Below are 26,920 nucleotides of genomic sequence, written 5' to 3'. Positions count from 1 at the left end.
AAATAAAGAAGTTCTTCGAAACCAATGAGAACGAAGACACAACATGCCAGAACCTCTGGGACACATTTAAAGCAGTCTCTAGAGGAAAGTATATAGCAATAAGTGCCCATATGAGGAGAATGGAGAGATCCAAAATTGACACCCTATCATCAAAATTGAAAGAGCTAGAGGAGCAAGATCAAAAAAACTCAAAAGTCAGCAGAAGACAAGAAATAACTAAGATCAGAGCTGAGCTGAAGGAGATTGAGACACGAAAAACCCTTCAAAAAATCAATAAATCCTTTTTCTCCACATCCTCTCCAGCATCTGTTGTCTCCAGATTTTTTAATGATCGCCATTCTAACTGGCGTGAGATGGTATCTCAATGTGGTTTTGATTTGCATCTCTCTGATGATCAGTGACGATGAGCATTTTTTCATATGATTGTTGGCCTCATATATGTCTTCTTTCGTAAAGTATCTGTTCATATCCTTTGCCCACTTTTGAATGGGCTTGTTTGTTTTTTTCCTGTAAATCTGTTTGAGTTCTTTGTAAATTCTGGATATCAGCCCTTTGTCAGATGGGTAAACTGCAAAAATTTTTTCCCATTCTGTTGGTTGCCGATCCACTCTAGTGACTGTTTCTTTTGCCGTGCAGAAGCTGTGGAGTTTGATTAGGTCCCATTTGTCTATTTTGGCTTTTGTTGCCAATGCTTTTGGTGTTTTGTTCATGAAGTCCTTGCCTACTCCTATGTGCTGGATTTTTTGCCTAGATTTTCTTCTAGGGTTTTTATGGTGCCAGGTCTTATGTTTAAGTCTTTAATCCATCCGGAGTTAATTTTAGTGTAAGGTGTCAGGAAGGGGTCCAGTTTCTGCTTTCTGCACATGGCTAGCCAGTTTTCCCAACACCATTTGTTAAACATGGAATCCTTTCCCCATTGCTTGTTTTTGTCAGGTTTATCAAAGATTGTATAGTTGATGTTCATTGCAGCACTGTTTACAATAGCAAAGACCTGGAATCAACCTAAATGCCCATTGATAATAGACTGGATTGGAAAAATGTGGCACAAATACACCATGGAATATTATGCAGCAATCAGAAATGATGAGTTTGTGTCGTTTGTAGGGACATGGATGAATCTGGAGAACATCATCCTCAGCAAACTAACACAAGAACAGAAAATGAAACACCGCATATTCTCACTCATAGGCGGGTGATGAAAAATGAGAACACATGGACACAGAAAGGGGAGTACTAAACACTGGGGTCTATTGGGAGGAAAAGGGGAGGGCCAGTGGGAGGGAGAGGTGGGGAGGGATAGCCTGGGGAGAAAAGCCAAATGTGGGTGAAGGGGAGAAGAAAAGAAAGCACACTGCCATGTGTGTACCTACGCAACTGTCTTGCATGCTCTGCTCATGTACCCCAAAACCTATAATCCAATAAAAAAAAAATCAATAAATCCAAGAGCTGGTTTTTTCAAAGATCAACAAAATAGACAGAGCACTAGCCAGATTGATTAAAAAGAAAAGAGAGAACAACCAAATAGATGCAATAAAAAATGATAAAGGGGAAATCACCACAGATTCCACAGAAATTCAAACCATCATCAGAGAATATTACAAACAACTCTATGCGCATGAACTAGTAAACCTGGAAGAAATGGATAAATTCCTGGACTCCTGTGTCCTCCCAAGCCTAAACCAGGAGGAAGCTGAAACTATGAATAGACCAATAACAAGGTCAGAAGTCAAGGCAGCAATTAAGAGCCTACCACACAAAAAAAGCCCAGGTCCAGACGGGTTCACAGCCGAATTCTACCAGACACACAAGGAGGAGCTGGTACCATGCCTTCTAAAACTATTTCAAACAATCCAAAAAGAGGGAATCTTTCCCAAATCATTTTATGAGACCAACATCATCCTGATACCAAAACCTGGCAGAGACCCAACGAGAAAAGAAAACTTCAGGCCAATATCCATGATGAACATAGATGCAAAAATCTTCAATAAAATATTGGCAAGCCGATTGCAACAGCAAATCAAAAAACTTATTCATCATGATCAAGTAGGATTCATCCCAGGGATGCAAGGCTGGTTCAACATACGCAAGTCTATCAACGTAATTCACCACATAAACAGAACCAAAAACAAAAACCACATGATTATCTCAATTGATGCAGAGAAGGCATTTGACAAAATTCAACAGCCCTTTATGCTAAAAACCCTCAATAAACTCGGTATCGATGGAACGTATCTCAAAGTAATAAAAGCTATTTATGACAAACCAACAGCCAATATCATACTGAATGGGCAAAAACTGGAAGCATTCCCTTTAAAATCTGGCACTAGACAAGGATGCCCTCTCTCACCACTCCTATTCAATATAGTACTGGCAGTTCTAGCCAGAGCAATCAGGCAAGAAAAAGAAATAAAGCGTATTCAAATAGGAAAGGTGGAAGCCAAATTGTCTCTATTTGCAGACGACATGATAGTATACCTAGAAGACCCCATTGCCTCAGCCCAAAAACTCCTGAAACTGATAAGCAACTTCAGCAAAGTCTCAGGATATAAAATCAATGTGCAAAAACCACAAGCATTCGTCTACACCAATAACAGACTTACAGAAAGCCAAATCAAGAGCGAACTGCCATTCACAATTGCTACAAAAAGAATAAAATACCTTGGAATACAACTCACAAGGAACGTAAGAGACCTCTTCAAGGAGAACTACAAACCACTGCTCAACGAAATCAGAGAGGACACAAACAATGGAGAAACATTCCATGTTCATGGTTAGGAAGAATTAACATCGTCAAAATGGCTATACTGCCCAAAGTAATTTACAGAATCAACGCTATCCCCATCAAGCTACCATTGACTTTCTTCACAGAACTGGAAAAAACCACCATGAACTTCATATGGAACCAAAAGAGAGCCCGCATAGCCAAATCAATTCTAAGCAAAAAGAACACAGCGGGGGGCATCACACTACCGGATTTCAAACTATACTACAAGGCTACAGTAATCAAAACAGCATGGTACGGGTACCAAAACAGAGATATAGACCAATGGAACAAAACAGAGGCACCGGAGGCAACACAACATACATACAACTATACAATCTTTGATAAGCCCGACAAAAACAAGCAATGGGGAAAGGATTTCATGTTTAAGAAATGGTGTTGGGAAAACTGGCTAGCCATGTGCAGAAAGCAGAACCTGGACCCCTTCCTCACACCTTACACTAAAATTAACTCCAGATGGATTAAAGACTTAAACATAAGACCTGGCACCATAAAAACCCTAGAAGGAAATCTAGGCAAAACCATCCAGGACATAGGAGTAGGCAAGGACTTCATGAACAAAACACCAAAAGCATTGGCAACAAAAGCCAAAATAGACAAATGGGACCTAATCAAACTCCACAGCTTCTGCACGGCAAAAGAAACAGTCACTAGAGTGGATCGGCAACCAACAGAATGGGAAAAAATTTTTGCATTCTACCCATCTGACAAAGGGCTGATATCCAGAATTTACAAAGAACTCAAACAGATTTACAGGAAAAAAACAAACAAGCCCATTCAAAAGTGGGAAAATGATATGAACAGATACTTTACAAAAGAAGACATATATGAGGCCAACAATCATATGAAAAAATGCTCATCGTCACTGGTCATCAGAGAGATGCAAATCAAAACCACATTGAGATACCATCTCACGCCAGTTAGAATGGCGATCATTAAAAAATCTGGAGACAGCAGATGCTGGAGAGGATGTGGAGAAAAAGGAACACTTTTACACTGTTGGTGGGAGTGTAAATTAGTTCAACCATTGTGGAAGACAGTGTGGCGATTCCTCAAGGCCTTAGAAATAGAAATTCCATTTGACCCAGCAATTTCATTACTGGGTATATATCCAAAAGACTATAAATCGTTCTACTATAAGGACACATGTACACGAATGTTCATTGCAGCACTGTTTACAATAGCAAAGACCTGGAATCAACCCAAATGCCCATTGATAATAGACTGGATTGGAAAAGTGTGGCACATATACACCATGGAATATTATGCAGCAATCAGAAATGATGAGTTTGTGTCGTTTGTAGGGACATGGATGAATCTGGAGAACATCATCCTCAGCAAACTGACACAAGAACAGAAAATGAAACACCGCATATTCTCACTCATAGGTGGGTGATGAAAAATGAGAACACATGGACACAGAAAGGGGAGTACTAAACAGTGGGGTCTATTGGGGGGAAAAGGGGAGGGCCAGTGGGAGGGGGAGGTGGGGAGGGATAGCCTGGGGAGAAATGCCAAATGTGGGTGAAGGGGAGAAGAAAAGCAAAGCACACTGCCATGTGTGTACCTACGCAACTGTCTTGCATGCTCTGCTCATGTACCCCAAAACCTATAATCCAATAAAAAATTTTAAAAAAAAGAGGAAAAGAAAAAAATGCATTGTACAATTTTAAATAGATCTTTATAGGTGTTAGGTATTCAAAAGTGTTTATTAAATGAAAGTATTGAATCCTTACTCCTCTCTGTTTCTCAGTTTTCCCATTTCTTAAGTGAGGAAAAAATAATTTACAAGATACTTTATGAGGGTCAGTGAAAAACAAACTGTAAATGTTGGAAGTGGCTAAGTCTTGTCAAAAGTTTCCTGGCTGTCTGTCATATTACTTTCTTCCCAGAGGCTACTACTTGAAAAGAGGCAAAGGAAAAAGCACCTTGAGCCGTTTATGATTCAACCCAATCCAGACTGGCAACCCAATATGCTATGTCTGGCAAAGCCAATGGCCAAAAAAAAGCAGATTGCCTTGCTGAAACATCATGACAGCAATGTCATCTCACATGGTGTGTATTTAGGCAGCATCACTTTCTGCTGGGGTACGATTTTCACAAACCTAAGGGATAATATTAGTACCAATACTGGGTACTTTCTTAAATCTTTATAATCACATTTGGGGTCTTTGAAGAGAATAAAATAAATGATGTAAGAAGTGGAAGATGCCTTATCAGTGTGTCCATTATAGAACTGTTTTCTTTTTTCTTTTATTTGAGACAGAGTTTTGCTTCTGTCACATGCTGGAGTACAGTGGCATGATCTTGGCCCACTGTAGCCTACTTCTCCCAGTTTCAAGTGATTTTCCTGCCTCAAACTCCTGAATAGCTGGGATTACAGGTGCGCGCCACCACACCTGGCTAATTTTTTTATATTCTTAGTAGAGATGGGGTCTCACCAGGTTGGCGAGGCTGGTCTTGAACTCCTGACTTCAGATGATCCACCCATCTTGGGCTTCCAAAGTGCTGGGATTACAGGCGTGAGACACTGCGCCCAACCAGAATTGTTTTCTAGATGCCAGATGAATGAGTTTAGAATGACCTATTTGAGGAACTTTTGATTGTTAAATCATGGCAGAGGTGAATCATGAAACCAGGAATAGGTAGAGAGACTTCGTTTTTCCAATAGATGGTTCAAAGGACCATCTGAGATGGTGAAGAGGCAGAGGAAGAATAAGATTATAAGAGCCTTTAAATCAAGCCACCTGAGCTATTGCCTTGGACAGGATCTGTACTATGGAATACTACTTTGTTTTCTTGGTCTTATTCTTAAGTTTCTGAAGTATAGCCTCAGGTACATATTACCTTAGTAACAGAGCATGTTAATGGAATGGACACCAGGCTAGGCGTGGTGGCTTATGCGTGTGATCCCAGCACTTTGGGAGGCCAAGGCAGGCAGATCACTTGAGGCCAGGTGCTTGAGACCAGGCTGTGCAACATAACAGGACTCCATTTCTACAGAAAACTTAACAATTAGCCAGGTGTAGTAGCACACACCTGTAGTCCCAGCTACTTAGGGGGCTGAAGTGGGAGGATTGCTTGAGCCCAGGAAGTCAAGGCTACAGTGAGCTGTGATTACACCACTGCTTTCCAGCCTAGGTGACAGAGTAAGATCCTGTCTCAGAAAAAAAGAACACCAGTTCTGACCTACTCTCTTATGAAATGTTCTTATGGATGTTAAGAAAGGAGGGGAAATAAAATGATTTAGTACTTCTCAATTCTGATCACATATGCCAAATCTACCCAACTAAATAGTGAATAATACTTTGCTCCTTTTTTAAAATTTATTTTTGTAATCCCAGAACTTTGGGAGGCTGAGGTGGGTGAATCACGAGGTCAACAGATCGAGACCATCCTGGTTAACATGGTGAAACCCCGTCTCTACTAAAAATACAAAACTTAGCTGGGCATGGTGGCGCATGCCTGTAATCCCAGCTACCTGGGAGGCTGAGGCAGGAGAATTGACTGAACCCAGGAGGCGGAGGTTGCAGTGAGCCGAGAATGCGCCATTGCACTCCAGCCTGGGTAACAAGAGTGAAACTCCGTCTCAAAAAAAAAAATTTATTTTATTTTGACCCCTAGGTATTGATGGTCCAGCTGCTGTCCTGAAACCACATGGAGTTTCTGATCCATCTGTAAGCTCCCCTGTTTTGGAAGAGGATACAGAAAACACCATGGCTTCCAAGCCAGAACTTAAGGAGAGTCTCCAAAAGCATGGTGAGGACTGGTAATGATTTTAAGGCAATTTTTCTTTTTACTCATTTGTAACCTTTTCTTTCACTGTAGCTAACAATCTACATGAATCAAAATTTCTCATGGTTTAGGGCCTCACAGAGGTGACAGTATTAAGCATCTTTTTTTTTTTAATTTTTTATTGGATTTTAGGTTTTGGGGTACATGAGCAGAGCATGCAAGACAGTTGCGTAGGAACACACATGGCAGTGTGCTTTTCTTTCCTTTTACATCTGAATATTAGTCATTTTCAGCAACGGTAGTATTTATACTATTGCCTGAGAAAAATAAGGTAATTGAATATAAAATATTAGCTACCATAGATGACTGTTTCTCTCCTTTTAACTACTTTTATTTCCCACCCTCTTCTGACAGAGTTGTCATTCAACCCCCTCTACTCTGCCTCCATTTCGTAGTTTGTGATGATTTTTTTTTTTTGAGATGGAGTTTCGCTCTTGTTACCCAGGCTGGAGTGCAATGGCACAATCTCGGCTCACCGCAACCTCTGTCTCCTGGGCTCAGGCAATTCTCCTGCCTCAGCCTCCTGAGTAGCTGGGATTACAGGCACATGCCACCATGCCCAGCTAATTTTTTGTATTTTTAGTAGAGATGGGGTTTCACCATGTTGACCTGGATGGTCTCAATCTCTTGACCTCGTGATCCACCTGCCTCGGCCTCCCAAAGTGCTGGGATTACAGGCATGAGCCACCGCGCCCGGCCCCAGTTTGTGATGATTGACAGCCTTTCTGCTAGTTGGAGCTCTCATTTCCGTAAATATTCCCATACATTTCAAAGATTCCCTTGTAGTCTTCTTTCCTTTTTAGAAAAATAATTTTTCTTTTTTAGAAAAATAATTTTATAATGAGAAAACTGAAGCCCAATAATGAATAAACACCCATTTGGTACCTACTTTGCATTAGGCAAACATTGCTAGGTCATGGGATATATAAATCAGGAGAGCTTACCATGGAATGGTAGAATAGATGAATGTTTAAACAAATTCATATGTTCACTTATTTTGAAATTATTTTTTGGCCGGGTGTAGTGGTTCATGCCTGTAATCCCAACACTTTGAGAGGCCGAGGTGAGTGGATCACCTGAAGGTCAGGAGTTCAAGACCAATCTGGCCAACATGATGAAACCCCATCTCTCCTAAAAATAGAAAAAGATTAGTCACTTGTGGTGGGGAGTACCTGTAATCCCAGCTACTTGGGAGGCTGAGGCAGGAGAATCACTTGAACCCAGGAGGTGGAGGCGGCAGTGAGCCAAGATTGCACCATTGCACTCCAGGCCGGGCAACAAGAGTGAAACTTCTCAAAAAAAAAAAAAAAAAAAGGCGTATGTTTTGAGGCCAGGCATGATGGCTTATTCCTGTAATCCTAACACTTTGGGAGGCTGAAGCAGGCAGATCACTTGAGTGCAGGGGCTCAAGACCAGCCTGGGAAACATGGAGAAACATCTCTACAGAAAATGCAGGAAGAAACAAAAACTTGGCCAGGTGCAGTGGTGCACACCTGCTTGAGGGGCTGAGGCAGAAGGATCGATTAAGCCTGGGAAGCAGAGGTTGCAGTAAGCTTGAGATGACACCAATGCACTCCAGCCTGGGTGACAGATCCTGTCTCAACCAAAAAAAAAAAGTAAAGAAAGAAAATATGTTTTGAGTACATACCATATCTCAGGCATTATTCTAGGTACTTAGGATACAAGAGTAAACATGGTTCCTGCCTTCATGAAGCTTCATGCACTTAAATAGGCTAGAGCTAGAAAATCTAGGTGCTGAGAGAGCCTGAAAACCTCACTTGGAGGTTTGGGAACTTTTCCAGAGAAAGTGATATCTGAGCTAGTGCCTGACATGGGAAGAGGTGCTGGCCAGTTCAGAATGGCAGCAGCTCAGGGTATGTGGTCATAGGGAAAGAAGGGGGATGTAGAGAGATTAGCTAGGAGAGGGAAGTGGGCTCTAATTATATGGGACCTGATAGACCACAAAAGGAATTGGGACTTTAAGGAATAATAGAAGGCTGGGCACAGTGGCTTACACCTGTAATCCCAGCACTTAAGAGGCCAAGTTGGGAGGCCTGCTTGAAGTTAGGTGTTGACCAGCCAGGGCAACATAGCAAGACCCAGTGTCTACCAAAAAAGAAATTTTGTAAATAGCTGGGCATGGTAGTACATGCTGCTAGTCCCAGCTACTTGAGAGGTTGTGGTAGGAGGATTGCTTGAGCCCGGGTTATTGAGGATGCAGTGAGCTATGACCATGCCACATCACTCCCACCTGGGTGACAGAATTAAACCATATCTCTAAAAATTAAAAGAAAAAATTGGGTCAGACAGAGTGGCCCATGCCTGTAACAACAGCACTTTGGGAGGCTGAGGTGGGAGTATTCCTTGAGCCTGGGAGTTTGAGGCTGCAGTGAGCCAAGATTGTGCTGCTGCACTCTAGGCAATGTGTAGAGTAAGATCCTTTTTAAAATAAATAAATAAATAATAATTTTAAAAAATAAAGAGTAAGAACCTGTGAGGGACTTTCTGTTTTTTGAGATGGAGTCCCACACTGCCACCTGGGCTGGAGTATAGTGGCACAAACTCAGCTCATTGCAATCTCTGCCTCCTGGGTTCAAGTAGTTCTCCTGCCTCAGCCTTGAGAGTAGCTGGGATTACAGGTACCCACCACCACACCTGGCTAATTTTTTTACATTCTTAATAGAGATGGTGTCTCACCATGTTGGCAAGGCTGGTCTTCAACTCCTGACCTCAGGTGATCCACCCGCCTTGGTCTTCCCAAGTGCTGGGATTACAGGTGTGAGCCACCACACCTGGCCACAGCTGGGATCTTATAGGTGTGCACCACGATGCTTGTGTGATTTTTCTATTTTTAGTAGAGACAGGGTTTCACCATGTTAGCAAGGATGGTCTCGATCTCTTGACTTCATGATCTGCCCACCTCAGCCTCCCAAAGCTCTGGAATTACAGGAGTGAGCCACCGTGCCTGGTTGACACATTCTATTTTTTAAAGAGACTTTACATTTAAATGAAATATAGAGAACAGGTAAATCCACAGAGACAGAGTATAATCTGGTGGTTGCCAGGGGCTGGGAAGAGGGGGTATGTGGAGAAATTGTTTAATGAACACAGGGTTTCCTTTGGAAGTGATGAAAACTGGGAACTAGATAAAGGTGATTATATAACATTGTGAATGTACTGAATGACTCTGAATTGTACACTTTAAAATGGTTAATTTGATATTGCCTTAAATTTTTCCTAGATAAAATAGTTACAAATAGAAAAAGCAATGATTGTTTACAAAGATACCAGAGTCAAAAAAAAACAAAAGACTGAAGAACCATTCCAGAGTAAAGGAGACTAAAGAACGTGAAAACTGCATGCCATATGTTTATATGACATCAGTCTAGAGGGGAAAAAACTGCTACAAAGGGCATCATTGGTTAATTGACAAAACTAGAATTTAACAGATTTTTAAAGGTATCCTATCAATGTCAAACTGACTGAAGCTGGTATCTTTAATGTGGTTAATGAAAGATAATATCATTATTCTTACACCATACACTCTGAAGGGGTATAAGGCCATGATGCCTTCAACTTATTCACACATGGTTAAAAAATTCTATGTGTGTGTATACACATGTATGAATGGTGTATGTGTGCCTGTGTGTAAGTGTGAGAACACAAATGATAAAACTAGTGGGGTTAAAACATTAACAGGTCAATCAAAATAATGGGTATGTAGACTTTTTATTTTTTTGAGACGGAGTTTTGCTCTTGTTACCCAGGCTGGAGTGCAATGGCGCAAATCTTGGCTCACTGCAACCTCTGCCTCCTGGGTTCAGGCAATTCTCCTGCCTCAGCCTCCCAAGTAGCTGGGACTGCAGGCACACGCCACCATGCCCAGCTAATTTTTTGTATTTTTAGTAGAGACGGGGTTTCACCTTGTCGACCAGGATGGTCTTGATCTCTTGACCTCGTGATCCACCCGCCTCAGCCTCCCGGGTACGTAGACTTTAATCCACTATTTGGGCACTTTCAGATTCACAATTTCCAAATAAAGTTTTAAGAAAGTACCCACTATCCCCAAATGTCCCATATTACCTAAAATCACCCTGAAACTCCCATATATTAGGTTTTTTAAAATGCAGCCTTCTTTTTACATGTTCAGTCAGCAGTACTCACATCAATAAGTTCCAAATCACATTGACCACATTCATAAGCAATACAGGCCAGATGTGGATCTCTCTTCTCACAATACTTTCCAACAATGTGACTGTCATAGTAGAGATTTCACGAAGAAATCTCTCTGGGCTGCTATTACTGTCTACATAGATTTTTGCTAAGGCATTGTGAGTAGCAGGCTCTTCAGAGCCCTCATGTATTCTGGCCTCTAGCCAAGGAAGAAGTAGTTTCAATCTTGGAAAAAGGGAAAAAACCTTCCACACACATACTGTATTATGTACTCTTGACATGCAGACTATGTAAATACATTATGGTCTATAATGTGCTTTCACATACATTTTTTTCTTCCCCTTGATTATCACTACATTTCCTAGGCTGAAGTGCAGTGGCTGTTCACAGTCACAGTCATTGTGCACTACAGCCTTGGGCTCAAGTAATCTTAGTACCGCAGCCTCCTGAGTAGCTGGCACTACAGGTGCACACCACTGTGCCTGGCTTTACATTAATTTTAATACTCAATGATCCTATTACAAATTGGGAAATTCAGACTCAAAAGATAATTGAATTGCCCAAGAATAAAAATAAGGCATATAAGACTATTTTCACTCTCCCAGATTTATCTGCTATATGATATAACTACCTGCTTATATCTGAATAAAGGTTTAGAGATTCACAGTGTCCTTTCTTTCTAACACACAAAATATCTAGACTTTAGAACATTTTGTTTATGGATAGGATGGGGATGTGATATCACATAGGCCAGATTATCTGAGAGTTCTTTCAGCTCTTAACACAATTAACATACAGCATTACCTACAGCCAAACTCTAAATACATACTGGCAATAAAATTTGGTAGCTTTAGAAGCTCTGGATTTAATAGTTGTAGCTGTCATATATACACTCCATCAAGGAGCAGTTTTGCTATAGTATAGCTTGTTTTGATAGTCCTGATGACCATGCCTTCTATTTTTAATTTTATTTTTATTTTAAAGAGAGGTTCTTATGCTGCCCAAGCTGTAGTGCAGTGGTAGGAACATGGCTTACTGCAGCCCTGACCTCCTGGGCTCAAGAGATCCTCTTGCCTCACCCTCCCGAGAAGTTGGGACTACAGTCACATGCCACCATGTGTGGCCCAAGTGTCTTTTACCAATGATTTAAACATTAACAGCAGCCAGAGAAAAAGCATTATTCTGTTATTTTGGCTATCAAATACATATAGTTATTATGAACACTCCCCTTAGGGAGAAGATACTTAATTTTAATAAATAGAGGCAAAAATCTGGCTCCTCTAAACATGTGCAATCCAGTATGTGCCATGTCAACTTAAAGAATAAAAATTAGCTAAAGCATGTGTAGACTAGTGACTTAGATATGAATCTAGCTTTTCACCATATAATTTGTCACTTAAAGACTAAATTATCTAATCATAACTGCCATGTGCTTGGATATGCAAGAAGAATATTTTCAGGTAATAGATTTAAGACTCAACTGAACCTCTTTTTAAATATTAAATTGTTATGACATAAAATCACTTGAAACTAGGCTCAAACCTTTAAGTCAGTATTAACTGTATATCTCTATTACCCTTAAATGCAAAATTTTTCCATGTTTGAAACATTCTATTTTGAAGCATTGATTGTGGGGAAAAAAAAGAAAAACATTCTAATAGAAATTGTAAGAATATAATTAGTAGGTCACCTATACCAACTCAGGTTAAAATTAAATCCCACAGGCTTTCTTAATTTCTTCTCTATAAATAGTGGAACTTTCCACTAGCATACCACCTCACCTCACCAACCTCATTTATGACATCAGTACTTCCTAAACACTAGTTCCTCAGAATGTTCAAGCTAAAAAAAGACTTTACAGTCTGTGAGTTTTACAAGCACTGACACTATATTCTATTGGAAATCCATATTGTCATATTAAGGCACTATAAATTAAACATCAGTTTAACTCAAGAGTTGCACAGGGAACCTTTGTCTCATTCTCGAGCAAACACCACACTATTTTTTTTTAAATCAGCTTTCTCAGGTTGAAAACACCACACTATTTAATCAGTAAAGCATTAGTTGTTAAATATATTGTTATCACACCTAACTAAGCAGGAGACTTACTACATAGTTTATATTAAAAACATATAAAGTCAAACCACATAGCTGTTATTATAAACATGCTGCCAAAAAATAACCAGGTTAACAGATTTCCTATGACAGCTATAATGTTTCTGACATTTTTCTGGTGCTATCAGCTAGTTTACCACCTCTACATTTGTTGTCTTCAGGAAATTAGTCTCCATGTTATTGAGTAGCTTTGGAACAACTGGCTACCTATATCTTTATCTAGTACCATACTAAGAGAGACTAACTTATCCCTGTTAAAATGGCACTACACCTGTTTCTTCATTTTAATTTATTTATTTTGCTTTAGGTGCATACTATATGTGGCATTTCTCCCCATATTATCCCTCCCCATCCCCCATTGTATCTCCTCTGTTCCCCCCAATAGACCCCAGTGTGTAGTGCTCCCCTCCCTGTGTCCATGTGTTCTCATTGTTCATCACCCACCTATGAGTGAGAATATGTGGCATTTCATTTTCTGTTCTTGTGTCAGTTTGCTAAGAATGATGTTCTCCAGATTCATCCATGTCCCTACAAAGGACACGAACTCATCATTTTTTAGGGCTGTGTAGTATTCCATGGTGTACATGTACCACGTTTTCTTTGTCTAGTCTATCATTGATGGGCATCTGGGTTGGTTCCAGGTCTTTGCTATTGTAGACAGGGCTGCAATGAACATTCGTGTGCATGTGTCCTTATAGTAGAATGATTTATAGTCCTTTGGATATATACCCAATAATGGGATTGCTGGGTCAAATGGAATTTCTATTTCTAGGTCCTCACAGCAGATCTCTTGGCAGAAGCCCTACAAGCCAGAAGAGAGTGGGAGCCAATATTCAACATCCTTAAAGAAAAGAACTTACACCTGTTTCTTTTTTCAGCCTCAGCAACAAGTTCATCAGTGGAGAATTGACCTCTTAAAACCAGAATTAAAATTTTTATGACATCTTCAGAACAGTCAACATCAAGTAATCCTCCAGTAACCATGGGAAGTTGACTTGGATTCATCTGTGGTTAGAAAAAAAGAGCAGAAGAATGTTATTATGTTAATAAGAAAAGCAAAGAATAATTTTAAAAATTATCTCTAATTTATCTCTTTTAAGCTCAGTTTTTTCTTTAAGTTCAGTTTTTAAATTCAGTAATAAAGTGAGAGTTTAAATTTGCAACTAGATAAAGGAAGTAAGCAGGAGGTCCAGCTAAAAACAAGGCTTTATGGTTTAATAAGTATCAAAAGCACATATACTGTATTCTCTCTCTACTGGATTGGTTAATTAGTTACCCAAGCATTGTTCCATATGATAAATAAATTCAAAGAAATTAGTCAAAGATGACTATGCAAGACTACCTAATAAAAAGGCTCACATTATAGCAATACTGCCTGTTTTTACAGTTAGAAGGTGAAGTATTTTATATCTGTATTTACGATGGTTTGAAAACTCTGCTTTGGAGTCTAGGGCTTCTATACGGATACCTCAGGGCCTATCAAGTTAGTAGGACCCTAGGCCACCCAACTTTTTCAACAATACTAGTTCTACTCTATTTTACACACTTGGCATGCATGTTTTTTTTCCCCTTCCCTCAATTAGCTTCCTAGGAAAGCATGTAGAATTTTAATCCAAGAAAGGATTCTGCTTGGGAAAAAGTATTAAAAGCAGCTGGGCATGGTAGTATTCACCTGCAGTCCCAAATAGTTGGGGGGCTAAGGCAGGAGAATTACTTGAGCCCAGGAGTTTAAGGTTAGAATGGGCCGATTGTGCCACTGCATTCCAGGGTGGGTGACAGAGCAAGACCCTGTCTCAAAACAAACAAACAAAACTTATGTTAAAAGCTTCAGACCACTCTTATTGAGCACAGTCAAAATGATTTCCAGAATATGAGAAACAAAATCTATAGTAAGATTATACCTTTAGATTACCTACATATTACTTACTTTCTGTACATATATCTCTATATACTTTTGAAGATTATTTCTATATAAATAGAGCACCAAATCATGGAGGAAATCAAATCTATCATACACAATGATAAGTGGTAGCTGATATGTTAATTTCACTTCCTGAAAAAAGGCAAACAAAAGGAAGTTTTAATTTTCTCCTCCTTTGAGGTATCAAATCTATGTTAAATATGAGCATCTGTTCTACACTGACAAGAGGCTCACACAAACATGGCTCTCTGTTAAAGAAGGAAATGTTCCGACAGTTGAGTATGTACATTTCAGCTTCAGTGAAACTTTACTAAGCAATCCGTAGATTCACACAGCAAGATACCAGGTCTTTCTGGTCTTTCCCATATGCACCCTTTACCAAAAAACAAGAGTAACAAATTAAGATATTTGAGCCAGCAATGGCTCTCAGATGATAAATTTACCACACTGGGACGTTCATCAGTAATAATACTTCAACTGTATTGGAAATCAATTTAATAACTACAGTCACGTTGTCAAAATACATGGCATAAGTTGCTCACATTTGTTTCAAACTAATGATATTCTATCCCTCCCCAAATCCAATCTATACAACCAGCCTCTAATATTCTATTATAACAAAGCCTACAAGGAGCAGCATAATAGTGACCACATGTGACCATAAGAAAAATGCCAAAAAAACCCCAGCATTTAAAGACAAGACATCTTTAGATTGCCAACTGCTTTTACCATTACAGATACCAAGCTACAATCTTACTTATAGATTGAAACAGAAGATGTTATAGACAAGGTAAGTAAAACCTGTACTGGGCATTTACCTGATACATGTCCTGTTACATTCCACAGACATAAGGTAAAGCACAAAAACCAACAGTTTCCATCCATCAGGAATTCATTTATACACAGTGAAACATTCCTCAATAAATGAGTCCTCTAACAGTCTACTAGGGAAGTAGAATGAAGTGCGGTAGAACTCACTAAGAACATTATTTTCAAGGGTAGAATAAAATGGCTCCTGAGACTAGAGGATATTAGTTGTTCAATTATAAATAACACAAAGACTATTCTATGAAGTGTTCCAAAGAACACCAAGGTAAATCTTTAATTTAGCCACCATGGGTTAGAAACTAATGTCTGTAAAGGTGCAGATTTTCTACAATAAGAAAGGTCTGAAGCAAGTATTGTTTAACAACATGAAAACTCTGTAGTAATAGCTGTTTCTAGAATTTCTGGAATCTGTATCTATGTAAACATTTTAGTATGTCATGTTTTGCCTACTAAATGAACATCAAAAAAGTATGGATCAACACACTAGTCATCTTATCTACACACATATAAAATATTGTGTACTTTATCACTTACAAATAATCTAGTATTCTGTTATCATGCATAGGTGCTTAAACTTCCGTGGCAAATAAATCCACTTGTGTGGAACACTAACTGTATTCCAAAAGAAAATTTCAGATTTAAAAAGTAGACAAAATCTAGGTTATTTTGTTAATTGCTAGTTTGCACGTGGTTTTATACATGGTAGAAATGTTATTAACACTTTAATAATATTAAATTACTTACTAAATGTTTAATTTACCCCCAGTTATAATGGTTAAAGATTTTAAGATCAAACTTGAAATTATATTAACATAGAGGTTTTCTTCAAAATATATTTGTTCATCTAACAAATATTTATGAGTACCTAAGTATCAGGCTCTGTTCTTAGGTACTGGAGATATAGCAGGGAACAAGGGAAGCAGAGTCCATTCTCTCCAGGAACTTACATTCTAGTTGGAAAAGATGTCTCATAGTGGTGTTATAAAGAAAAAGAAGCAAATTGGGGTAGGCATGGGTTCTATTTTACACAGGGCAACCTGAGACCTCCTCTCTTACAACATTCAACCAGAAACCCAAAGAAGGTAAAGGAGGTCATGAGAAAATAGTAGTGCAAGGCACAAGCAAAGGCTCTTGGGTAGGACAGTTTTGGGGGAGATCCAGGAATAGCAAGCAGGCCAGTGTGGCTGAAGCTAAACCAGGAAGGAAAGAAAGAAAGGTAGAAAATAAGATCAAAGGTAGCAAGGAGCAGATCATGGGTCTGATGAACAGTTACATGCTTTCTACAGAAAGCTTACAGTTTACAAACTTAGGGCGGGAGCCAAATGATACTAATGATACAATTTTATCCTGCTTACAGGGAACCTTAAAGGAGAAGTTATGTTCTACCAGTCTCTTTATTCCCGGTGGTTAGCACACAATTGGCACTCAAATAGTCAAGATTAAAGTCAGAGGATTTTTCTTATGACATAGGGTTTACACACAACATCAGTAAATTATCATGTAGCTAGTACCTCTAAAATTAAGCTTAAGAACAGTGATAAGAGGCATTGTAACCATGTACTACAGGTTAACAGTCTAATATATTCATTCTCAACACTGGCATCAGAGGATGAATATGATAGTTGCATCTCAGTATTGAGCTCCCATCTCAAATTATGTAAATATAAGACACTAAAATCTACCTTTAATCCTGGCTGGAAGTAAATTTCTTCAAAGAGTCAGGTATGACTTAAAATCAGAGAAATAAATACTTGCCTAACAGAAATCCCATTTAGGCTCACTCCACCTTTTTCCCAAGGCCTATCACTTATCAGTAATAGTTACTGTCTAAACATTTATAGCACACAGGCACTTGGTAAACAAACATAGCCTATGGTTGAAGAAACTGAGGCTGAAGCACATTCATTAACTTGCCTGAGGTAACAGCCAGACACATACTGAATGAACAAGCAATAGCTAAGTAGACTTTGAAACAGGTTTGACTGACTCAAAAGCTCATAATCCACATCCACACCCCTACTATATCAGGCTTGCACCTAATTCACAAGTGTGGAGGGGAAATCTTCATCTGATCAGATCCCGTGGGCTATACAAACCTAAGGCAGTGCCATCCTAGTACCCAGAGGATTGTTTTTTCTTTACTAGAGGATTTTTTTAAAAAACTCAAGAATGTTACAATTAAGTAATAGTTAATTTCATTTGCCTTCCATATATATAACTCAAATATTAAAATCCAAAGCTAACGAAGTTACATTTAAGCATAAAATCTGAGGGCTCAATAAAAAGAAATCATGTAAGAATCTGGTAGTACTAACAGCAGAACAGAAAACTAAATGCTGTACGTTCCTACTAGTAAGTGGGAGCTAAATGATGAGAACACATGGACACAAAGAGGAACAATACACACTGGGGCCTACCGAAGAGTGGAGGTGGGAGGAGGGAAATAATCAGGAAAAATAACTAATGGGTGGTAGGTTTAATACCTGGGTGACAGAACAATCTGTACAGCAAATCCCCATGACACAAGTTTACCTATATAACAAACCTGCTCATGCACCCCTGAACTTAAAAGCTTAAAAAGAAAAACAACAAAAATAACAGCCCCTGCCCCCCGAAAGAATCTAGTAGTATTTGTTTTTTAAAAATGGAAATGGTAATGATTCTCAAGGAAGTGAATCAGTAGTATGGGTACACTAGACAAGCATAGAGTATCAAATCTTTCTCATTCAGAGGGGTTTTCTGACACCAGAAAATTTTGGTCTAAAAGTCTCATACTAACTAGGTTACCCAGAATATTCTTGATGGCCAAGACTTTATAAAGCTATGCTTTTTTGAAAAGTGTATCTTTTAACCTAACATGTACAGCAATTTCAACATTTTGACTACTCCATTACACTAAAACCCCTAAGGGTTTTGCTATTTAGTCTAGAGCCTAGGTAGCAAATTCTTCAAAAGGACTATCTCCCAATGCATACACAGGCACAAATGATGAGTTTGGGAGCAGAAAAAGCCTACTCTTTGTACTGTATTATACAATAAACATTTTGGTTTCACTTGTAATTTAAAATTCTTCTAAAACAGAAAATGCTTCAGAACTTTATAAAGTGTATGTATATTATATATATTACACACACACACATACTAGGCAGTGAGAGAGCAGTAATCTAAGTGTTCTACAGTTTTCCTGGTCTTTTACAGATAGCTGTCAACTTTGACAATTTATTTCCCTCACAAAGTAACTGGCAGTTACAAGAATAAAGCTAAAGCTAAGTTAAACATTAAACAAAATTAACTGCCCTTAGGGATCTTCCAGAGTTCAGAATCTCTCAACCATTACTCATCCCTGCAACACAGGTGGTTCTTACTTCTCTGTAACTGATTTCATGTGTCACAAAGCTGAGCTTTTTTTGTTTGATCTTATCTTTAATTTATGAATTACATACAAATAATATTTCAGTTTCTAGAGTTGGGCAAACTTGAAAGAGGTAAATGTATATATTTCTTAGACAACAGATCCCTTTGTCTACAATAGAGACAACAATCCCTTTGTCCTCAAAATGATGTGAAGGGCAACCTGATGTTAATATTCAAAAGCCTACGTGATTCTAAAATGACATTGAAAGTATACAATCACTTTTCAAAATTTTGCCGTCCAAAATTAAAACAAAGGAAATTCCTTTGAAATAGTGCTATTTTTTTTCTTTTAAACAGATGGACATTCTTATTCACCAATTTCCTTCTGTATTTCAAAGCAAACCTCAGAGCATTATGTTTGGAAGAAATAATCCAGTACATAACTTAAAGAGTGCTAAGAATTTCACATTTAGGAAAAAATATTTTTGAACTACAACCACACCCCTGTAGAACTGCTGATCTGGAATCCAACCGGAAAACACATTACTCAAAACCACTTACCTTAAGGAAATTCTTGACTCTCTCAGGATCATAGCAGTTACTTTCTCTACAGATTCTTTCTACTTCTTTGATTTTCCCAGTCTTGCAAGCTGCCTGAATATATTTTAAGTACATATCTGGGTCCTGACTAAAGTTAACAATGGATCCCAGAAAATAAAAGAGACCTTAAAAGAAGCAAGTAATTACAATTAAGCATAGGAACACTTTTGAGAATGACTGAAAAATATTTATGCAATTAAAAAACTGTTCCATTGAATACTCCCAAATATAAACTGGTTGCTTAAAAAGTTCAATAAAAATACTAATTATTCCATTGATCAGATCAGTAAAATGGATTTGCACTTTAATCCTAAAGAATGGACAATTCAAGCCAATGTTTCCTTTTTTTCCTTTTTACTGAGACAGGTCTCTGTTACCCAGGCTCCGGTACAGTGGCATGATCATAGTTCACTGCAGCCATGAAGTACTGGGCTCAAGCAGTCCTCCCACCTCAACCTCCCGAGTAGCTCGGCAGGTGCACGCCATGATGCGAGGCTAATTTTTAAGAAACTTTGGTAAAGATGGGGTCTTGCTATGTCTTGAGTTTGTGGCCTCAAGCAATCCTCCTGCCTCTGCCTCCCAAAGCACTGGCATTTAAAGGTACAAACCACTGTGCCCTTACATGGAAAATTTTAAATGAAGACCCCAATACCTAGTGTTTTTCAATATGTAGTTGACAGGAAACATACAAAATAATTTGGGAAGAATTTAGTGTAGTATTGTTCAGAAGCACTTTCTGAAATGATAAAAATCTTATCTTTGCCCTCCGATGTAAAACCACTAACCACATGTGGCTATTAAGCACTTGAAATGTGGCTAGATTGACAGAGTAACTACACATTAAATTTTATATTTTAATAACTTTCAATGGCAATAGGTACTACATGTGGATAGTGTCTACTGTACTAAACAAGTGTAAATTTAGTGCATAGTTAACATTTTTGAAACTGGGAAACTTTAAAAACTAGTTAGTAGAATCTCCTACCCCTTCTCAATAGAGCACTACTACTAAAAGGAGGAGAGAAAGTTAATTAGGGACCAGAGCTTAGTCACCCAACAGTGATTATGTTAGTACCCTGTAAAGCCGTAGTTCTCAATTGAGGTGATTTTCCTCACAGGTGACATTTGACAATGTCTGAAGACATTTTTGGTTGTCACAACTGGGGCTGATGGGCATCTAGCGGGCAGAAACCAGGAATGTGGCTAAATATTCTATTAAATATTCTACATGTATGGGAATACCTTCTTATGATGATTGTTTAGCCGTAAATGTCTATTTAGTTCTAAGGTTGAGAAATCCTGCTAAACAGTGACAAACCACAAAATGTCCTTGGCTAGAATCACCTGCCATTATAAGAGTCAGACATATAAGCATAAAATGTTATTATACCTGATTGAGTATCCCTTATACAGATTGAGTATCCCTTATTTAAATGCTTGGGACCAGACATGTTTCAGATTTTGAACTTTAGAATATTCACATTATGTTTACGTGATCAACATCCCTAATCTGAAAATCCAATTTCTGAAATGCTCCAATGAGCATTTCCTTTGAACTCAAAAGGTTTTGAACTTTGACACATTTTGGATTTTCAGATTAGGAACACTCAACCTGCATTTTCATTTTATACCATTTAAACATCACTACATATTTTTCTATAAAAATTCTACCTTAACTCATCTATAAAATATCCAAAAAGATGGTATTCTTCACTGCATATCCTTAGGATTCAATATAAAAGGGCCTTGACAATATTATTTTATATTTTTTTATTTGTTTTGAGATGGAGTCTCATTCTGTCACTAGGCTGGAATGCAGTGGCGCAATTTCAGCTCACTGCAACCTCTGACTCCCGGGTTCAAGCAATTCTCCTGCCTCAACCTTCAGTAGCTGGTATTACAGGCACACACCACCGTGCCCAGCTAATTTTTGTATTTTTAGTAGAGACAGGATTTCACCATGTTGGCCAGGGTGGTTTTGATCTCCTGACCTTGTGATCTGCCCGCCTCAGTCTCCCAAAGTGCTGGGATTACAGGTGTGAGCCACCATGCCTGACCAACAGCATTTATTGAATAATAAAACTGAAAAAATTAAAATGTTCCATAGAACCAAATTTTTAGAAAGAAAAAATTTCCAATAGCCTGATTATAAGCATACTATATATATGCTTATCTCGGCTATCTTAAGTACTCTTTACAAACTCAAAAACTCCTTATTACCTTCAACACTTAAAAGATTCAAAAAGTTCAATCAGAGACTGAGTTAACAGTTGTTTATGATATTTAGAAGCCACCTGAACACAGATCTTCAGATTCTGATGAATATTGGCAGATAGCATGGCTCTGAGACATTCTAGGGAATCTTCTACTGATAAGGACCCAAAGTAATTCACTAACCACTACAAGACAAAATGAATGAATGAATGAATAAATGAAACCGTGCTGAAACTTATGGAGGTATGAAATTATTAATATTTAGTACCACAAACACATTTTCAGTGTGCGTATTAATCACAATTAACACCATTTATTAGGTAAGAAACTAAAATACCTCGGGGTTAAGAAGATGGGTGCAAACCACTGCACATTTTATATCATATAAATCAGTGAAGGGTTCTAACGCACGATGCAGTAGGCCAGGCTTTTCACACAGCTGAGCAATATGAGCCCAGTCATAATGCATGAACATCTGATTGCCTAGAATAGCATCTGCAACCTGTAAAGCCACAAACAAGGTAGGTTGATTGTTCATCCCATTTATGTGAGTAATTCAATATTCATATTACATATTAATGCTTAATAGTGAACTGGTAAAAGGAAGGACAAAAGAATATATAATAGCTAAATGTTCTTATATAAGGAGCAGGCATCTCAGTAGCTTTGAATAACAATCTGAGATGCTCTGCACGATTATTAAAGCAATGTTGGAAACATGCCTAAAAAGCATTAGAACACATACTTGAGGTGCATGCATAAGGTTCATCTCAAGTAATCGCATCTGTAAGGGACCTTCAGAAGGGCAAATTTTCTTCAGCATATCGATAATGCAGAACATTACTGAATTAGATTGTATTCCATGAAGACATCTACAATCTACAAAAAAAAGATAAAAGAAATTGTTTTAAGATTCTATGGAAAGTATGTAGACAAAATTAGGCACAAACTCTTTCTTTACCTGAGAATTTTATTTGGACAATATAAACACTTTAAGAACAAATTTTGTCTTCTAGAGAACATAGTTACTTTGAGTTCTGATAAAAACAACTACAAAATATTTCAAGAATTATGTAATAGCAGAATAAAATCAAATGGATAGACCTTTATTTTTATGGACTTTTGGAAAATAATAGCATAAACAATATGAAGAACTCTGACTCACACTTCCAATATGCATATCTACCCTCCCTCCACACCCAGGAAGCAACCACTATCCTGTTTTATCACCTCCATGTATTTTTCACATTTTAATACATATGCATCTGTAAACAAGTTGTTTTGCATGTTTTAAAAATGTATGCAGGTTCTGACTCAAGATGGCACTGTGAGAACAACCCAGGATCGGAGTTCTCATTGTGTCTGCGGAGAGGTGAGTCTGAGCTGCATTTCCAGACTAATCTTTGTTGCCCACGGAACGGGGAAATTCCCAAGTGAAGAGGAGATGTGGGAGGCCAGGCAGATATTCCGCCTGGCAAAGCCGGCAGCCAGGGTGGCGGCCGCCGGCCCTACCCAGCACTCCCCACAGGGCGCACTTGTCCGGGTGCCCCATTGAACTGGCAACTGGAGACGTGAGAGGGCTGGACTTGAGACTGAGCTAGACTTGGACAGTGGGCCAGCCCAGGGGATTGGAGGAACAGAGCATTAGGATTGGCCCAGTGGGACGAACAAAACTGCGATTTCAAACAAGCCCCGTGCAGACGGCACGAGACGCACTGAGGGGGAGGGGCGGCCACCATTACCGAGGCAACCCGCCCCAACTAAGATACACGCCCATTGCTGACGCAGCCAGCCGTTGCCGAGGCAACCCGTCCCTACTGAGATACACGCCCACTGCTGACGCAGCCAGCCATTGCCGAGGCAACATGCTACAACAGAGAGACTCCGCCACAGGGCGTGGCGGAGAACAGCAGAACAGCGGAGCCAGGGTGAGCCTCACAACAGCAGGGCGGAGCCTCGGCAGGCAAACAGTGGCGAGTCTGCATTCTAGCTGGGCAGGACCTCAACGGAAATCCAAAAATAAAGCCCAAACCCCTCAACACAGAGCATTTGAGAAAAAAAGGGTTTTTTTAATGAGCTCTGTTGCAGCAGAATCAAACATAGAAGCCTAACAGCCATGAATGAACAACACAGCTCACAGCTCAGCAATTAAACCCCTATAAAGTACAAACTGTCTCCTCAAGCAGCTCCCTGACCCCTCTATATCCAAAAGACTGACATTAGGACGGCACCATCCTGGGACAAGGATAGCAGAAAAAGTAACTGGTAGCATCCCTTGCTGTGCCACAGCTGCTAGAGGTGCACCCCAGACAAGCAGGGTCTGGAGCGGACCTCAGCAGTCATACAGCGAAGGGGCTAGACAGGTAGAAGGAAAACCAAGCAACAGAAATACTTCATCATCAACATTCAGGGTGTCCACTCAGAGACCCAATCGAAAAGTCAGCAACTACGCAGACGACCAGCGGACAAATCCACAAAGATGGGAAGAAACCAGCGCAAAAAGGAGGAAAACACCCGAAACCAGAACACCTCACCTCCTAGAAAGGACCAAAACTCCTCACCAGCAAGGGAACAAAGCTGGACGGAGAATGACTGTGACGAAATGACGGAATTAGACTTCAGAAGATGGATAATGAGAAACTTCTGTGAGCTAAAAGATCATGTATTAAATCAATGCAAAGAAACTAAGAACCTTGAGAAAAGATTTGAAAAAAGATTTGAGGAAATGATAACAAGAATGGATAACTTAGAGAGGAATATGAATGAATTAAAGGAGCTGAGAAACACAATACAAGAACTTCGCAAAGCATGCACAAGTTTCAATAGCCGAATTGACCAAGCAGAAGAAAGAATATCTGAAGTCGAAGACCAACTCAATGAAATAAAACGAGAAACCAAGATTAGAGAAAAAAACGCAAAAAGGAATGAACAAAGTCTCCAAGAAATGTGGGACTATGTGAAAAGACCTAACCTATGTTTGATAGGTATACCAGAAGGGGACGGAGAGAATGAATCCAAGCTGGAAAATACTCTTCAGGATATCATCCAGGAAAATTTCCCCCACCTAGCAAGACAGGCCAACACTCAATTGCAGGAAATACAGAGAACACCACAAAGATATTCCGCAAGAAGAGCAACCCCAAGGCACATAATCGTCAGATTCAATAGGGTTGAAATAAAGGAGAGAATACTAGGGGCAGCCAGAGAGAAAGGTCGGGTCACCCAAAAAGGGAAGCCCATCAGACTCACAGCAGATCTCTCGGCAGAAACACTACAAGCCAGAAGAGAGTGGGGGCCAATATTCAACATTCTTAAAGAAAAGAACTTTCAACCCAGAATTTCATATCCAGCCAAACTGAGCTTCAGAAGTGAAGGAAAAATAAAATCCTTTGCGAACAAGCAAGTACTCAGAGATTTTGTCACCACCAGGCCTGCTTTACAAGAGCTCCTAAAAGAGGCACTACACATAGAAAGGATCAACCAGTACCAGCCATTCCAAAATCACACTAAATGCTAAAGAGCATCAACATAATGAAGAATCTACAACAACTAACAGGCAAAACAGCCACTTAGCATCAAAATGGCAGTATCAAATTCACACATAACAATATTAACCCTAAATGTAAATGGACTAAATGCACCAATCAAAAGACACAGACTGGCAAATTGGATAAAAATCCAAAACCCATCAGTGTGCTGTATCCAGGAAACCCATCTCACATGCAAGGATACACAAAGGCTCAAAATAAAGAAATGGAGGAAGATTTACCAAGCAAATGGAAAGCAAAAAAAAGCAGGAGTTGCAATTCTCATCTCTGATAGAATAGACTTTAAAGCAACAAAGATCAAAAGAGACAAAGAAGGCCATTACATAATGGTAAAAGGATCGATACAACAAGAAGAGCTAACGATCCTAAACATATATGGACCCAATGCAGGAGCACCCAGATACATAAGGCAAGTTCTTAACGACTTAAAAAAAAACTTAGACTCCTACACAATAATGGTGGGAGACTTCAACACCCCACTGTCAATACTAGACAGATCTACCAGACAAAAAATCAACAAGGATATCCAGGGCTTGAACTCAGACTTGGAACAAGCAAACCTGATTGACATTTACAGAACTCTCCACCCCAAATCCACAGAATACACATTCTTCTCAGCACCACATCACACATACTCTAAAATTGACCACATAATTGGAAGTAAAGCACTGCTCAACAAATGCAAAACAACTGAAATCATAACAAACAGCCTCTCAGACCATAGTGCAATCAAGTTAGAACTCAGAATTCAGAAACAGACCCAGAACCGCACAGCTTCATGGAAACTGAACAACTGGCTCTTGAATGTTGACTGGGTAAACAACGAAATGAAGGCAGAAATAAAGAAGTTCTTCGAAACCAATGAGAACGAAGACACAACATGCCAGAACCTTTATGCTAAAAACCCTCAATAAACTCGGTATCGATGGAACGTATCTCAAAGTAATAAAAGCTATTTATGACAAACCAACAGCCAATATCATACTGAATGGGCTAAAACTGGAAGCATTCCCTTTGAAATCTGGCACTAGACAAGGATGCCCTTTCACCACTCCTATTCAATATAGTACTGGAAGTTCTAGCCAGAGGAATCAGGCAAGAGAAAGAAATAAAGGGTATTCAAATAGGAAAGGTGGAAGCCAAATTGTCTCTATTTGCAGAAGACATGATAGTATACCTAGAAGACCCCATTGACTCAGCCCAAAAACTACTGAAACTGATAAGCAACTTCAGCAAAGTCTCAGGATATAAAATCAATGTGCAAAAATCACAAGCATACCTATACACCAATAACAGACTTAAAGAAAGCCAAATCAAGAACGAACTGCCATTCGCAATTGATACAAAAAGAATAAAATACCTTGGAATACAACTCACAAGGAACGTAAGGGACCTCTTCAAGGAGAGCTACAAACCACTGCTCAACGAAATCAGAGAGGAAACAAACAGATGGAGAAACATTCCATGTTCATGGTTAGGAAGAATTAACATCGTGAAAATGGCTATACTGCCCAAAGTAATTTACAGAATCAACGCTATCCCCATCAAGCTACCATTGACTTTCTTCACAGAACTGGAAAAAACCCCCAT

At 39.1% G+C, this 26,920-nt stretch overlaps 1 protein-coding gene across 1 annotated transcript in view; it reads left to right on the top strand.

Annotated features, from left to right (window-relative positions):
* The window catches only part of LOC144578859 (tubby-related protein 3-like), a 39,233-nt gene extending 24,628 nt beyond the window's left edge, over positions 1 to 14,605 (top strand). The window contains exons 3-5 of the mRNA XM_078346904.1: positions 4,675 to 4,837; positions 6,407 to 6,541; positions 13,638 to 14,605. Coding sequence (XP_078203030.1) covers positions 4,675 to 4,837; positions 6,407 to 6,541; positions 13,638 to 13,711 — 372 coding nt within the window. The 3' untranslated portion in view covers positions 13,712 to 14,605. The remainder of the gene's footprint in view (positions 1 to 4,674; positions 4,838 to 6,406; positions 6,542 to 13,637) is intronic.
* Positions 14,606 to 26,920: the final 12,315 nt, after the last annotated feature.

Source organism: Callithrix jacchus, chromosome 13, assembly GCF_049354715.1.
Source record: "Callithrix jacchus isolate 240 chromosome 13, calJac240_pri, whole genome shotgun sequence".
NCBI lineage: Eukaryota > Metazoa > Chordata > Mammalia > Primates > Cebidae > Callithrix > Callithrix jacchus.
Note: the sequence above shows the minus strand (reverse complement) of the source record. Positions and strands in the feature narration are given on the sequence as shown.